Raw genomic sequence first — 16,243 nt, forward strand, 5'->3', positions numbered from 1 at the left:
TGTTCTGTGTAGGCAGGTTAGGGGAGAAAAGCTGGGTTGCTATGGAGCTTGTTTTTGTGTAAGCTATGCTTGTGGTTTGTCTACACCGACTCGCCAGGCTGCGGGATAACCCTTAGCAAATGTTTCAAATGAATGTTTCAGTCAGGATCGTATTTGGAAAGTGAGTTGTGACAAGTGAGGTAGAGCTGTTATGTTGGGCATTATTTTTTTTTATGAGTATTTGACTAAAGTTGAACACTTCATGCACTTATGTCTTCCAGTGCAGAATGTTTTATATTGTGCATGCCCTGTTCACCTAGATGATACCATCTCTGGCTCTGACTGCGTCATCCTGTAGTCATCTGTCTATATCAGAGCTGTCCTCTACACTGCCCTTGAACTGTGAGCAGTGGTGCTGCAGGAAGCGTTTGGTGTAGACTTGTTTTGGTTTGTCATTGTGGTTTAGACTGAGGAAAATCATCATGAGTTTGGGTGCTTTTTTTGCTGTTTTATGTTTTATTTTTTGCTAGTAGAAGGTAATTAACTACAGCAGCCTTTTTGTTTTTGTTGCCTTTGTGCTAAGAACATTAATGTTTTTTCCATTATAAAATGTGAATGTAAAAAACATTTTTCCATTTATATGACTATTTTGACTCATCATAGTTGTCCCAAAGCAGTCATAGATACACTATAAGGCCAAAAGTATGTGGACATCCAGCCATCACACCTGTAGTGCGTTTATTGGACATCTTTCTCCGAACTGTCGGACGCATATAATTGTCTAGAATGTCCTCGCATGCTGTAGCAATAACATTTACCTTTCACTGGAATTAAGGGGCCGAGCCCAAACTCTGAAAGACGGCCCCAGACCATAATCCCTCATACACGAAAGTTTACTGTTATCCCTATGCATTCCCGTAGAGAGGGGACTCCTGACATCTGCAAAAACATACACTGGTCCATCAGACTGCCAGATAGTGAAGCATGATTCATCACTCTTGAGAACATGTTTCCACTGCTCCAGAGTCCAGTGGTGGCGTGCTTTACACCATTTTATACCTCTTTAGGCATGTGTGCAGCTGTTTGACCAAGGAATCCCATTTCATGAAGCTCTGGATGCAAAGTTCTTGGGCTGATATTGCTTCCAGAGATCACTCAGTGACCCCAATTTGTGAGTTTGCATCTACCGCTTCGTGGCTGAGCTGTTGTTCCTCCTAGATGTTTCTGTTTCACAATAGTAGCACTTACAGTTGGCTGCGTCAGATCCAGCAGGGCAGAAATATGATGCTTATGGCAAAGGTGGCATCCTATGACAGTGCCATGTTTAAAGTCACTGTGCCTGTGTGTTTTATAGAGATTCTATGGCTTTGTGCTTTTATACACCTTTTAGCAATGAGTTTGGCTGAAATACTTGAACTAAATAATTAGAAGGGGTGTCCAGATAATTTTGGCCATACAGTGTATTTGAATTTATTAAATGTAGTTAAACAAAAACAAATCTTTTTTTCCCTGTGCTATCCTGAGCTTGGCACAAGAGCAGAATGTTCACTGAAGGATGTTTTATTCCGTGTACAGAGGGGGGCAGGCTAATGGTGCCAGCTAACATTCTTCACCACTGCTAACTGCCTCATAATCTGTGCTGAGGCCTACAATGGATGGATTGATTGCGGGTGCTGAGTGATTCTCTTTCTCCCATTACTGCAGTCAATTAAGCCCAGCGGAGAGCGTCCGTGCCTGCCCTGCCCTCTAAAGACACAACAGAGTGCCCACTGTCAGATGACTGCGGCTTTGCACGGTCACGTGAGCTCCTCTGCAGAGTTGGGTGGCAGGGAGGCCCATGCCTGTCCATCTGTCACGAGTGTTCAGTATCCCCCCTGGAACTGTATTACATCACACTTGATATGTTCTGCTTGCTCAGAAACCAGAGCAGGGACCAGCCAGGCCTGTAAAACAAACCCTCCCACTCCAGTTTCACTATAGCGGTATATCAGGACAGTACCTAAAAATGTGAGTCAGCGAGGCCTATGTTGGCTCCCTAGTGGTGGCTTCTTCTCCCTCCCTCTGTCTCTGCTCTTTCAGGTAGCACATTCTGGCTGAAGTCCCTTGGATTTCCCAGTTAGAGGCAGTAAACAAGCCTAGGCTGTAAGGCTGCACAGCACGTATCATTTGTCTTTGTCTTGATTTTGGCCATACTGAAATATATAAAAAAATATATATATATGCAAATGAGATTCTTGACCAGTCACATTCCAGATGCATTATTATTTTGGCCAAAAATAATGCAGGCCAGTCTTTAATCATGTTACAGTATTGGTGTACCATTGCGTTTTATTATTTTGTGGGGCTAGAGATGTTTCACAACAAAAAAATAAACAAAAAGAAGAGGCTGACAATGTTTGAGCTGTTGATTTTTGCACTCAACATGATTAAAGTATTTGAGACATATCCATATTGGCAGATAATTGCTAAAAAATATTGCCATCAGACAAAAGTTTAGATTTGACAAATATTTCAAACTGATATTTGGTGACTTTACTGTACTCCAGAAGAGCAGAATGCAGAGCTATTGTGCTGAAATGTCTACATTTCATTCATTTTACTTCATTTTAGCCCTGTATAAATATGATATTTCTCTGTAATGCTAATCTAGGTGGACGTAATCCCAATTTCTACATTTTATAAATGGTTATGTATCAGCATCGATATAGGCATGTATGTACATAAAACAATATTGGATATTGAGTGCATTTTTCAGTTATGCATAACTGGGGCACCTCTTAAGGTTCCTTAACACCGCAATTATTTTTTTTAAAACATATACAGAAGGGTAGAGTATTGCTTTTTGGTCCATATAAAACCTGGTATAGGATTTAACAATAGGTGCTACATGAAGCCTTTATCTTTCATGTTTATCTTTTCACTCAGCCTGAAGGACACAGCGTTCAGTAAGATTCAACTGTTTGAAAAGGAAAATATTTGTTTTGTTGACTGAGCTATTCACTGTGTGAAGCAAGACTAAGTGATTAGTGAGAGCTTAAAAAAACACAGATAAAAACAAAACATAAATATAGGTTAGTCATGTCTTATGCGCTTAGGTTGAGCTGGATGCATGACCCATGAATGAAAACCAGTAAGCAGTAGGTGTAGGGTCATTATCCTCTTCACACGCAACCCTGAGATCAAGTACCAGACTACCTCTGGTCTCAGAAGGCTCGATGTAGATCTTAAGGGTTTTCAGAAGTACTATTGTTTAGCTTGTCACTTACACAGTAATGCCTTGCTACTGATTACATGGTTGGCTGCATAACTTGTCACAAAATTAGGACAATAGTAAGTTACCTGTAGATTCATCTTATGCAAACCATGAATTTAAGTTCATAAGAGCCTTAACTTACTTTACTCGCAACCAAGTAACATTCTACATCAAGAAATCATTTCCAGCAAAGCATTTTTGACAGAGCAAGTCATTTTAATACACACTCAGCATTTCCAGCATTTCTGAATAGGTTGTGGAAAAAACACTAAAGGGAAGGTGGTGCTTCTGTGCTGATGTGGGACGGCTGTGTTACAGCGGTTGTGACGTCAGTCGCAGTGCGTGCAGAGACAGATGTTCAGACTGGCTGATAATGACAGGGTGGGTGTGGGAGACTGCGTGAGGTCATGATCTATGTTCTGAAACATCAAGCATGGATCAGTTTCACATCTCTAATCAGCATGGATTAGCAGGCAGTAATGCAGAACCATCTCTTTGATTTCCTATATAATTAAAATAGTTCTAAAACCTAAAAGTTTAGCAGTTTCTTTTAAGAAGATTATGTATTTATTCCCATGTTGTTCAAATGTCCTGTTCAATCTCATTCTATAAAAACCCAGAGGGACACCTTGTCCTATTACTGACGACTGATGTGCTGAACCACAAAACTGAGTTTGTCAGAGAAATTTCCTTTCAGGCAGCACAAGAGCAGTTTCGCAAGGAGCTAGTGAATAGAGAGTGGCAGTACACTAACTAAACATTTGACTGGAAAATTTGGACATGGATAATTGAATGTATGTTTTCATCATTCCAAAAACATGTAAATTCTTATATCTAACACTAAGCTTATCATTCATTTATCAATCTTAATTATTCAGTAACTGCCATGAAACTAATATGTAGTTATGAAAGTGAGGAACCGAAATGTGGGTCACATACAGGCTTTAATGGAATAAATGTTTGAAATACACTCCTGGGGAAAAAAAATGGGCCAAGCCCAAAATGGAAAAACATTAAGCTTTTAATGGTCTTAACATGAAATCATTGAACAAATAGATAAAGTGACTTATTATGGGATTAGTTTTCCTTTGATTTCTTTAAATGTTGAAGTTTTGTGTGACAACTTTTTACAGAAAGAAGAGCCGGTACGTTTCCACCCAGCACTGATGGCTTCAAACAGTTGAAAAACATTGCCAATCTACTTTATCTTTAATGTGAGACCAAATATTCTCTATAGTGTTTAAATCTGGACTCTGACCAGGCCAAAACCATGGTATTTTGGGCTTGGCTTATTTTTTCTGCCTAGGAGTGTGACACAGTAGCACTTTTTCCTAAAACCTTGAGTATCTGCAGATATTGATACTGATCCGGTGTTTCTTTTTCAAAAACTTAATCACTTCACTGAGCATCTAAAAGTGGCCTAACATGCTCAAACTACTGAAACACTCTATCCCACAAGAAAAACACAGCTAAAAACATCACAAAGTGTGAGAGGGTGATATGTCAGGCTAGATTTGTTAAAGGATTTGAAGGGAGTCACTGATTTTTCTGGAGTAATTTTTAGATGAAAACAAACTTCAGGAGCTCAATCAAAGACCTAATGTCTCAGATTGCCCACTAACTTAACTAAGTACTGACACTGGAATCAACCAATCGCATTTTGATCTACAATGTTGGGATCAATTTTATGAAAAAAAGGTCACTCTTGGCTTTCTAGAAGTCCTAGAAACATCACTGACTGAGAATATGAGTGGTAGCCTGACCAGTGTGTTAATGTATCTTTTACGAGCTTTAGATGTCAGTGTTTAATCTAGAACAGCTAAAAAAAGTTCACATGAATCGCTGTCAGCTAAGCGCTAACATGCTATAATAATAATAATAATGATAATAATAATAATAATAATGCATTATTGCAAAGGTGTTTTGTATTGGTATCGTAGAGGTGGTTTGTTTTCATTCTTCAACCAAGTTGTGATATATATGTCAGGCCTAGCTGAAGGCCTAGCTCTAAAAGACATGATTCGTCATTGATAAATATAGACATTGAAGTCTATGTATGAAATTATTTCCAAAAGAAAAATGTAAAAATATTTTTGAAATGGCTGCATCATGGCATGGTTGGATGACTAAGTAAATAGAAGATAGTTTTGATTAGTTAAGAGCTGTTTGGTCACTGCATAACTCAGTATGTTACTTTGTACGTTTGATGTTTTACTATTATTTTAAAATCTTCTGACTGGTACTGTATGTAGCTGCATTTTTTAGTACATCTACAGTCATGACAGCGGCGCGTTAATCTGAGAATCTGATAGCATTTGGAGTATGATTGTCATCTTACGTCTCGTTTAGTTTTAATGATTGCAGTGTTTTCTTAGTGTCTTTGCTAGCCCCCCTGCAGTGCTTACAGTGCAACCCTATGTGAGATGGACTAAGCAGACCCCCCCACCCGTCCTTCTTAGCTAGTGTGGAGGTCACTATGGCAACAGGACTTAATTGTGCGGCCACAAAAAGACATGCATTACTGCTCTCAGGAGGTGGTCTCTCCCGGTGACCTCCAACCCCTGAGGATGAGGACTCATCAAAGCCCCTCTCTTAAATCAGCCTGTTTTCCGCATCAGCGGTTGCCATGGCAGCGCTGGTGGAAAGGCAGGGGAAGAATGCAGGGCTGAGATGAGTGGAGTAGAGGAAGACACAGCCAGGAAGAGAAGAGACTGCTCGTGATTGAGGCATGGCAGAGTGACAGGAGAGAGAGAGAGGGAGTGTGGGAGCTGCCTGTCCTTTCTTTCTCCTTTTCTTCTTTAAGACTGAGAAAAGAGCGAAGATTAAGGAAATAACTCCCCGTTCACCCAATTTTCCTTTTCAGACCTGCCGGGCTTTTCACTATTGTGTGATAGTGTGGAGGGCCGTCCAGAGCCAATCAGTTGGTGAAGATGGAGTTTATCTTGGTTGGACAGACAGGCTGTGTTTTATGCTCTGTGTGTTCCTGCACGCTGCATTTAATTCACCCTGACTAGAACTAACAGTGGGTCGCCATGTCACTCACATAGCTCTTTCCCTCCTTGTTTCACATTCTCCTATAGGAGCTCTCAATCAGCAGCTTCCTGCCAGAAAGTGCACTTTCTGTCACAGAGACTGAGCAAAGCCTGCAGGACATATTAAAACCATTTGAATGTGCTCACAACACAAGCTATGGCAAATTTGTGGAAAGTGCTTTGCCCCGTCACTTGCGACACTGCTGTTTTGGCGCTGTGCTGATGAATGACGACTTCCAAGAGGCTGTGAATGCTGCACTGAGACAGGCTGATGCCGTTAGGTCAGTTAAAGGGATGGTTGGTAAAAATTTAAATTGCACAATTTTCCCCTTACCCCAAATATAGTTGTTCAGCCAAAACGTGTTTGGTGTCCAAGATTTGCTTATTTAGTTTTGCACTCAAGCTACCACGCTAAAGTTTGAAGTGTGTTCGACCATGTGTGTGCATAATTGTATGTTATGCAGTGTCAAAAACAATATAAGCAAGGCTATTAAAGATTTAGAGGAACTCAATTGGAAAACAGTGGTAAATCTGAAAAAAAAATCTTTAGAGACTATTTTGACTATTTTTGACAGTGCACTGTGTTTATTAAAAAACATAATTTAGGCCAAAACCTTCTCAAAACTATCTGAAAACGGTGTCTCAGGCATTAAGCAGCATTGTGTTACAGCTTTTTGTGAGGTAGCTTTTAGAGGTATTACATTCTTCAGATGTCTGAAGACGTATTATCACCACTGTAAACGATTATGACAATGTAATTTCTTTATAACAAGTAAGTTTCATGTCAGACCACTCTGAATGCAGTTTGAATGATGGTAATGTTTTTACATTACAGTGAAGTGAACCGCTTGCCCCGCCAACTGTTAGCTGTTCTGTGGGCGTGTAGTTAAAATAGAAGCAAGTTTCACTGTGCACGCAGAGTTGAAAGCAAGGCTTCGATGAAATGTGTTTGGGAAAAGATCTATTATTCTTCACAGTGTGAAATAATGTAAATATATATATATATATACTTTCTCCACATACTTCGTGCTACTGCTCCCACAATCCCCACCACACAACTGCTGTCTGTCTACATAAAATGAACGAGAGGCAAAGTGAAAATCTCCTTCCTTCACTGTAATGCAAATGCAGTGTAATGGGTGGCTGTAAGCTTCCATTACTTGTCAGATAGATTACTTTTAAAGCTCCATTGCAAAACAGAAGAAAACATCAGGCACCGAACGTGTTGGCTGATTGACTACATTTCATGTTAGGGGAAAACTGTAATTGTGTAAATTTGATGTTTCATCAAACAATGACTTTAATGGGGAATCTGCAAGTATTTTGGGTTGTGTTGGGCTATGTTGGCTGTTGTAAGGGGCTGTTATATAAGCCCATTTTGCCACACCCTGTGCAATTCAGTTAAGGCTGCAGTGGATGAAGCCCTGGAAGGCAGCAGCGAGCGTTGTCATACACATTACCTACAAAACTAGAACACAGATACAGAGAGGGATAAAGAAAAAGAGAGAGGTGTACATCTGCTGATTGAGAGATTAGAGATTGTTCATGTCCTTTTTTTTCCACAAACTGAGGTCAAACTGGAGTGTAAGGTGTGTGAATTTGCTTCTGTTCAAGCTTGAACCAATCCACTTTAATGAACTCTCAGTTCCAGCTAAGCTTATAAGTTATTAAGCCTGTTAATGTGTAAATTGTCATCAGATCCACAGGATTAAGTGATTGTAAGGTGTCACCTGACCTGGCCACTGTGCTGAAATGCACAGAGATAATTAAGCCACCGGGGACAGTTTTAGGAAGCGTGTGGGTGCCAGTTATCCTTTACATACATGTATGGCAGAAACTCAGTCACTCAGAGCTAATCAGAACCTCACACTGCTTGTTAGGAAAAAGGTGAGAGGCTCTCGCTCTTTAGCGCCAGTTTCTTTTGACTTTCTAATCCTCAGGGAGAGCAGCTTTTCTCACAAACAGGCTCGCCGTGAAAGTTGGCAAACTTTCCACCAACAGCAGCCCAAACTGGCTAGTTTTCCACCCGCGCAGTTAGAAAGCTGGAGGGAAAGAAAACGAGCGAGAGAGAAAGAAGTCGAGCCCCACAGTCATCACAATCACCCAGGATGAGATTACTGAAGCTGTCAATCAAGTGCAGGGCAAACACCTCAGCCCAGAATGCCCCCATAGCACTTTTTCTCTCTTTCATGGACTTTCTCGCTTATTTTTCCCTCAAACTTTTCTCTCTCTCTCCATCTCTCTCTCTCCATCTCTCTCTCTCTCTCTCTCTCTCTTTCTCTCTCTCTCTGACCTATAAGCTTCCGAATGAATGGCTGCAACCTGATAGCTGACCTGAATGTTTCCCTTGATTATACAGCTCAGACTGGAATAGCTGCATGCATTTATGCACAGTTTTCACGTCACACACAAAAACGGGCCTGTGTAGCCCAGGAAGCAGCGAAAGCACGCAGTCCTGCTCTTGAGGCTTGAAGGGCTTTCAAAGCTAACCTCCAAGCATTGATTCTTTAAATAAATCGTGGGTTATACAGAAAGAAAAACAGGCAGAAACTTAATCCGTCCATTGAAGTGTTTGAAGAGGAGTGGCTGCTGGCGTCTGTGAGAGACAAAATGTGTTCTTTTTCTCTCCTGCCAAGAAGCCCACCCTGTTTCCCCCCTGCTGCTCCTCCTCTGCAGTCTGGCCTGCCTGGCATGGCAGTGCTGTATTCAGAACCAACGTTTTAATTACCCATTACCATCTCAGGCATGGTGATTAAGCTAGATAATACGCTTCTGTGTGCATTTCAGGAATATAATATGAGTATATCCTCAATCATTCCTCCACCTTCCTTTGTTTTAACAACAGTGTTCTTTTTTTTTCTTATACCTCACAGGTAGAATGATGTAATAAGTTACAGTACCAGTAAAAAGTTTGAATACAGGAGATTCAGGAGTTTGATCTAAAGGCACATCCCTGAGATGGAATTCCTGATTTTTCAAAATTTTTGCTTGATAAACTGTTATTATTTTAAACAATAATAAACAATATATGATAAAAATCATTTTCACATGCCTAAAACATTTGCACACCTGAATTAATCGTAAATAAACACTTAAATAATCTTACTTAAAAAGCTGTTTATCTGAGCAGGAAGCATTTATTTGCTCAGAAAACAACATTAGTATTAGAGTAAATACAAGTAGTCTTAATACAATACGTAGTGATTTTATGTAAGTCAGTGTTTTTATTCAACCTCTTAACAATCCAGGTGTATTTCATACTAAGGCTTTTTATTCAGTAACTACAGGGACTTCAGTGCAAACTAATGGAGCTTTTCTTAGGTTATAGAAGTGTGTAATAAAACGTTGGGCCCATGGCTTGTTGAGGGGCTAACCATTTCCAAATCTCTCCATGAGGAGACCAGGATTATTTGTCATTCATCATCTGGTTTGGCTAAACAGTCTTTCATTAAATTAAATTAGGTGCACTAGTGGTAGATTTTAACAGATCTGTGTGATAACTGGGGGCATCAAGGAGAAATCTAGACTTAAACCTGTCCTCTTCTAATTAGCTCACAAGATATCAATTATCTTTGAAAACAAGTAATTCTTCCCAAATGCAAATATATGTTTCCATATATTCCACATATACATGTGTTAATATGTGTAATATATTTTCATATATACCTGACTGATATATACCTGAAAAATGTACATTATTACATATTTCAGTATGTTGACATACATGTGCATATATTGTCATATATTTAATTATTCAGAAATGGCCCAGGTAAATATATTCTGCACATGCATTTAAAATATTACATACAATGCACATGTATAGTACATATATTTTTAATATTTTTTTTCAAATGGGTTGTTACTTTTAACTGCATTTTAACACACACACATTAGTCACTGAAATGCATGCAGTCTCATCATGTACTGATGAGAGAGATACACTAATGTATTGAGCATGCCCTGCAGTGCTTGTATGGATGGCACAGTGCTCCTGTGGGTGGGTGCGGGACTAACTGGGGCAAAACCTCCGCTAGCTGCTGCATGGACAAGAACACTTTTCCCCCTGGAGCCCCTGGGGCACACAACACTCAGTGGCAGTCTGTGTACCAGTGATACAGTGGACACACGCTCTGTAGTACCTGCATGTTTACTGCAAACACAGCGTGTATGATGCAGACATCAAATATTGAGGCCAAATGTGCATTAAAAGCCTGTAGGAGACGAGAGAAGAGCATGCATGAGTGCAGCTGAGGCTCCTGGAACACAGGATCTAGACTCAGAGCTACTGTCACATTCTGTTTGGAGTGCATCTACTAAGCTGTTGTCTCCTAAAAGTAGCACGCTTTTTAATCCATTTTGAAATAGAGGAACACTTCTTTCCCCAGTGTTTGAGTTGATGGATGTGAAAGAGCCTCTCTTGATCTTTTCCTTCTCCTGTTTCCAGCACTCTGAGGATTGTCTGTCCATGTTTTCCAGTGGCAGTTTCTCTTGTCAGTTTTGAAAGTTGAGGACATTTAATTCTTGTTTATGAAACACTGCACTGTGATTTCTTGACAGTGACGTTAGCCTAGCAACCAGCATGTCGGTTTCAGACCTAAATAAAAAAAGTATAGTTTTACTAGTTTTTTCACTGCGTTATCTGTAGAGACTTTTTAACGCTGCTCAGCGGGTCTTTAAGACAGTCTGAGATGTCCTATTGATCATCAGGGCTCCTCCTTTTTAAGCCCTCCTTCTTCTTTTACACACCGGTGTCAAAATGTAATAGGTTTGTGCTCATTTTGATAAGCCATAGTGTTGTGTATGAGGATGGTTTGTAAGAAAAGCAGAATGTTTTCTGCTGAAAGTGCCCCAGATCCCACTCTGAATCAGCTAAGAACTGTCAGTCTCTCAGGGGATACTGCCTGCACTCTTTCATTTATTTTTGGAAATGAACACAACTGAGAGCATGCTATCTAGCAAGCAAGCCGGAGCAGTGAAAAACTGCACCTGGGGTTAAAATTGTCTCCTCAAATTTAGTTAGAGTCTCCAAAACTCCAAATTGTGCAGACCTAGCAATCTTGTATGTGCTGCTGGGTACAGGCTAGCATTTAGCTAGATAAACAAACATTTGTTTCCTCACAGAAGTGTGTGGTTTCATAAAAATGGCAAACGTGTCAATTATTAAAATGACGTAACTGTTTTTCTAACTTTTTTTTATTGATTATTGAATTCATTTTTCATTGAATTTATTGAATATAAATGTTACAGCTGTAGTAACAATACAATGTGTACAATGTACTGTATCATTGTATCATGGCTAGTGTGTTAGCTAAGGGCTAACATAACTTGTAGATCGGCGCACTATAAAGCACAGCTTTTCTTTAGTGTTATGTTGCTAAGAAAGCAACGAATAAGGCAAAAATATACTTTTATATTGTTGACTGTTATAATAAACTGAAAATGGAGAAATATATATTTATCAGGCACTCCTTGCTGTATTAAAAAATCATGGAGCAACAATTTTTAATTCTTCAGCTGTGATTCCAATACTGGACTTTATAATAATAATAATAATAATAATAATAATATATCATACATCATGGTTTCTTTTCATTGAATTCATGTGGCACAACTAGATAGACTGTTCAATTGTTCAGTCATGTCCAACATGCAGTGTTGTAAAACATCTTGCAGCTGATACAGTGCAGTCTCTGCAGCTCGACCTCACCCATGAATAATGCACAGCGGCTTATAGTTCCTCCCTCGCTACACTAAACCATTCAGCAGCAGCAGCCCCAACAGATAAACCCGTCAGTCCAGCAAGCGGCTACTTACAGACTGTAACACTAGAGCAGGCAGTGAGGTGAGATAGTGACACAGAAAATGAATAGAACATGAGTGTGGAGATAAAATACCAGCGCTGTCTTGGTTATTCCTACATCTCTGTTACAGAGGTGGGCTGCTGTTGCTGGTTTTTAAGGGGGTAAAATCAGCCAGTCATGTTTCTTTTGATCTCTCTTTAATCTAGCCACTCCATGGGCCCACTAAATATTTGATGACCCCCTCTAAATATTGATGTGATTTTTCTGACATCTCATTTCCATCCTGTGAATTTTAAGAAGTTATTTTAGTTCTCTGGTTTTAAGGTCAGATGTATCTCATGCAGCTTGCTCAGCTTTGTGGTGGGGGCTTCTGGTTCTGGAAATATTTTGATTAAGTTCTTATGATGTGTACTATTGAATTAAATTTGTAATAGGAAAGTGCTGAGAGAATGGTAATTGAAGATAGTTCAGATGGATTGAAGCGGACTGCTTGTGTCTGTGTGTGTGTTTTCGTGTGCCTCCGTACCCCAGTCAGCAGGGCAGTGACAAAGGGCCAGACCTCAGCAGGAAGTGCATGTGTATTGGCTGGCCCCAGGTGGAAGGCCATTGTTGGCTCCACCAAAGATTTACATATTAATGCCCAACTCCACAGCTGTGCTGTCTCCCAGCATGCACTGGTCTCCTTGGGGACACAAAAGCGCAGTCGGAGCCGCCCATGGGCTGGTGAGGCTGGGGAAGTGGGCACTGGGTTACTGTACTGAACTTTCTGCCTGTCATTGTGTACCTCAGCAGACACTTCTTAAAATGTCTCAAGAGTCAGTCTTTTTGGTGGAATAAACAAGGAGTGCACAAAACAATTTGAGGAGCAAGGATCAGTACAAACAGGAAGGGTGAAATCACAATACGCCTAGTACTGTTCATTTCTCATATACTTAATTTTCAGTCAAAATGATTGAAATAACAAAATTAATTAATTAGTTATTAATTAATAATGAAAGTTATTAATTTTTCAGAGTCAGGAAAAAAGCCAAAAAATATATTTAACAGAAATTTACACAGAAGCCCCAACAACAGAAGCCTCAACTAAAAACTGAAGACTTTTCAATTTTTTAAAGAAATCTGCAGCAATTTTTAAAAATCTTAAAAAGCTGGCTAAACTTTCTTCTCATGATCAAAGTAATCTCAAACACATACAGTGATGTTGAGCAGCTTCTTTAATTTGGACGTTTTCTACTTTTTGTCTGTTTCATTTCTCAGTAACTGCTTCAGCTACACGTCCTTTCAGACTCATAGTGTTGAGTTGCCTTCTCCCAGTGGAAGCATGGACACAAGCACCTGTTTGATTTTGTCAGAAGTGAAGCAATAGTGGAACTGGATGGTATTAGAAGTCCCATTTTCTGTGTCTTTTATTTGGAAACATCTGCTTTTTTACTTATTTTCCTTTGACTTTCCCCTTCCTTGAGCAAGTGGATTATCTTGGATATCTGATCTCTTCCTCCTCCTTACTAAAACCAAAAAACTAATTCTGAATTGCACCAGTTTTAAGCAACATGCCTGAATTATTTCTGCCTAAAGGAGCAGAAATAGAAATACTGCACACATCAACATTTTTTCAGACTTTTTCATTAAAAAACATAAATTCACGTCTGCTTGCCAGGCAGCCGAGAGGCTTCATTAGTTCCACTGCGCTGGTGCAGACATCACACTGCGAGCTGTTATGAGAACTGTCACACTGTCAGAGTTTTTATTTGGCAGAATCTAATCCTTTCATCATCTCTCTCTGCAGCCCTTTCACCCCATGGTGAACCTGCAGTGTTCTTCAGACCTTAGGCCTTTCCTGTGTGCACTCTACGCCCCTGTGTGTATGGAATATGGCCGAGTGTCTCTGCCCTGCCGCAGCCTGTGCACACACTCCAAGAGAGACTGTCAGCAGCTCATGGATATGTTTGGGGTGTCCTGGCCTGAGGAAATGGAGTGCAGCAGGTAAAGTAATCAGGGTGGGAATTTGGTCTTCAAGCCTTATAAATTGCTGAGCAATCTAGGACTTCACAAAGAATCCGTACTGCTTCAACATAGAATTCCAGGAGTGCTGAATTCCCAATAATGTCTAAAAAATCTACCAAATGATTGATATAATCAGATTTGATGCTGATAGGTCTGTCATATTAATGAAACTTTAGCTAATGATAATTATCATAAAAGTAATTGTAATTAACGGTTTGTCCTTTTTTTGTATGTAGCTGTTAAAGCACAAGCCTAAAGTGGCCAAATTGTCTGATTAACTATATTGATTCCTGGCTATCGATGCATAGTAGCTTTCAACTCTATGCAAATAAACAGACACAGCTCAATCTTAGATTTACCCACGGCGGCCCTCTAAACCTGCGCCAGACAGAAGTTGAAACTTCTGTCATTTTTTAGGACCCACGACACGTCTCAGTACATGTGTTCTTGTTTTAGTCTATTTACAAGGATTTGCTTCATCGAAATCAATAACAATGCGCCCAGTTCACATTCTGTTAGTTGTGACATAAACATATGATTGTGAAAGCTAACTGTGGTAAATAATTGTGGTCAGCTAAAATAATTGAGTTCAAATAATTTCAATCAGGCAGTTGTGTAATAATTGTGACAGCACTAGAAGTCAAAAATGTTTTCAGTTATACCCTGAAATTTAAATATATAGACAAAATATACATTAGTCGGTAATTTTGAGGCTATATCACTATCACAATCGTCCAAATCTGTTAATATCTAACTTATTATACAGCACATACTATTGTATTTTGCAATGACAGCTTTAAATAAAATATAGTTTGTTCACGTTCAGTTTTTCACCCAGCTAAAATAACTAAAAGTAGCACTCTAACAGAAGAACTGCTAAGACAAGCAAGGCAAAAAACAGTGATCCAGCTTTTCTTACAGCACACTTGAAGTAATATAATCTGTTTGTGCCCACAACTCCAGGTTTCCAGACTGTGATGAGCCCTACCCTCGAGCTGTAGACCTGCTGACCACTACAAACACTACAGACCAGTCTCCTATGTCAGTGCAGCGGGATTATGGTTTCTGGTGCCCCCGTGAGCTGAAGGTTGACCCTGAGTTGGGCTACACGTTCCTGGGCGTGCGAGACTGCTCCCCTCCCTGCCCCAATATGTACTTCCGCCGCGAGGAGCTGACCTTCGCCCGCTACTTCATCGGTGTCATCTCCATTGTCTGCCTGTCTGCCACACTCTTCACCTTTCTGACCTTCCTCATTGACGTCACACGCTTCCGCTACCCTGAGCGGCCCATCATCTTCTATGCTGTATGCTACATGATGGTCTCTCTGGTCTTTTTCCTGGGCTTTCTGCTGGAGGACCGTGTGGCATGTAACGCAGCCAGTCCGGCCCAGTTTAAAGCCTCCACAGTGACCCAGGGCTCGCACAATAAAGCCTGTACGCTGCTCTTCATGGTGCTCTACTTCTTCACTATGGCTGGCAGCGTGTGGTGGGTCATTCTTACCATCACCTGGTTCCTGGCCGCTGTGCCCAAGTGGGGCAGCGAGGCCATTGAAAAGAAAGCCCTGCTGTTCCATGCCAGTGCCTGGGGCATACCTGGTTTGCTGACTGTGGCACTACTGGCCATGAATAAGATTGAAGGTGATAACATCAGCGGTGTGTGTTTTGTGGGCCTGTATGACGTTCACACGCTTCGCTGGTTCGTGCTGGCCCCCCTGTGCCTGGACGTCTTGGTCGGGGTGTCTCTGCTCCTGGTTGGGATTGTGGCTCTAAACCGGGTCCGCATGGAGATCCCTTTGGAGAAGGAGAACCAGGACAAGCTGGTGAAGTTCATGATCCGGATCGGTGTGTTCTCCATCCTTTACCTGGTGCCACTGCTGACCGTAGTGGGATGTTACATATATGAACAAGCCTACCGCTCTGTGTGGGAGACCACCTGGGTGCAGGAACGCTGCAGAGAGTACCACATCCCCTGTCCCTACCAGGTAAGAATACTGATCTTTCACAGAGCCAGTCATACATGATCTGCTCCATTGCAGGAGTAGCGCAGGTGTTCCATCTATATAAGTTTCACGCATTGCTTTAATTGGTATCAGATTATTTTTAATTGGTTTAAGATGAACAAATCATCAGAAGGGCTACTACTGTTGTTTTGATATACTGTTTACATTTAATTAG

The 16,243-nt window shown here is 40.6% G+C and overlaps 1 protein-coding gene across 3 annotated transcripts in view; it reads left to right on the forward strand.

The window, feature by feature from the left end:
• Nucleotides 1-16,243, forward strand: part of fzd3b (frizzled class receptor 3b) — a 28,024-nt gene that overhangs the window by 2,670 nt on the left and 9,111 nt on the right. For all 3 annotated transcript variants that reach the window (XM_036593776.1, XM_036593778.1, XM_036593777.1), the window contains 2 exons: nt 13,852-14,048; nt 15,033-16,050. In XM_036593776.1, the coding sequence (XP_036449669.1) occupies nt 13,852-14,048; nt 15,033-16,050 (1,215 nt within the window). The remainder of the gene's footprint in view (nt 1-13,851; nt 14,049-15,032; nt 16,051-16,243) is intronic.

This window comes from Colossoma macropomum, unplaced genomic scaffold (genome assembly GCF_904425465.1).
Source record: "Colossoma macropomum unplaced genomic scaffold, Colossoma_macropomum, whole genome shotgun sequence".
NCBI lineage: Eukaryota > Metazoa > Chordata > Actinopteri > Characiformes > Serrasalmidae > Colossoma > Colossoma macropomum.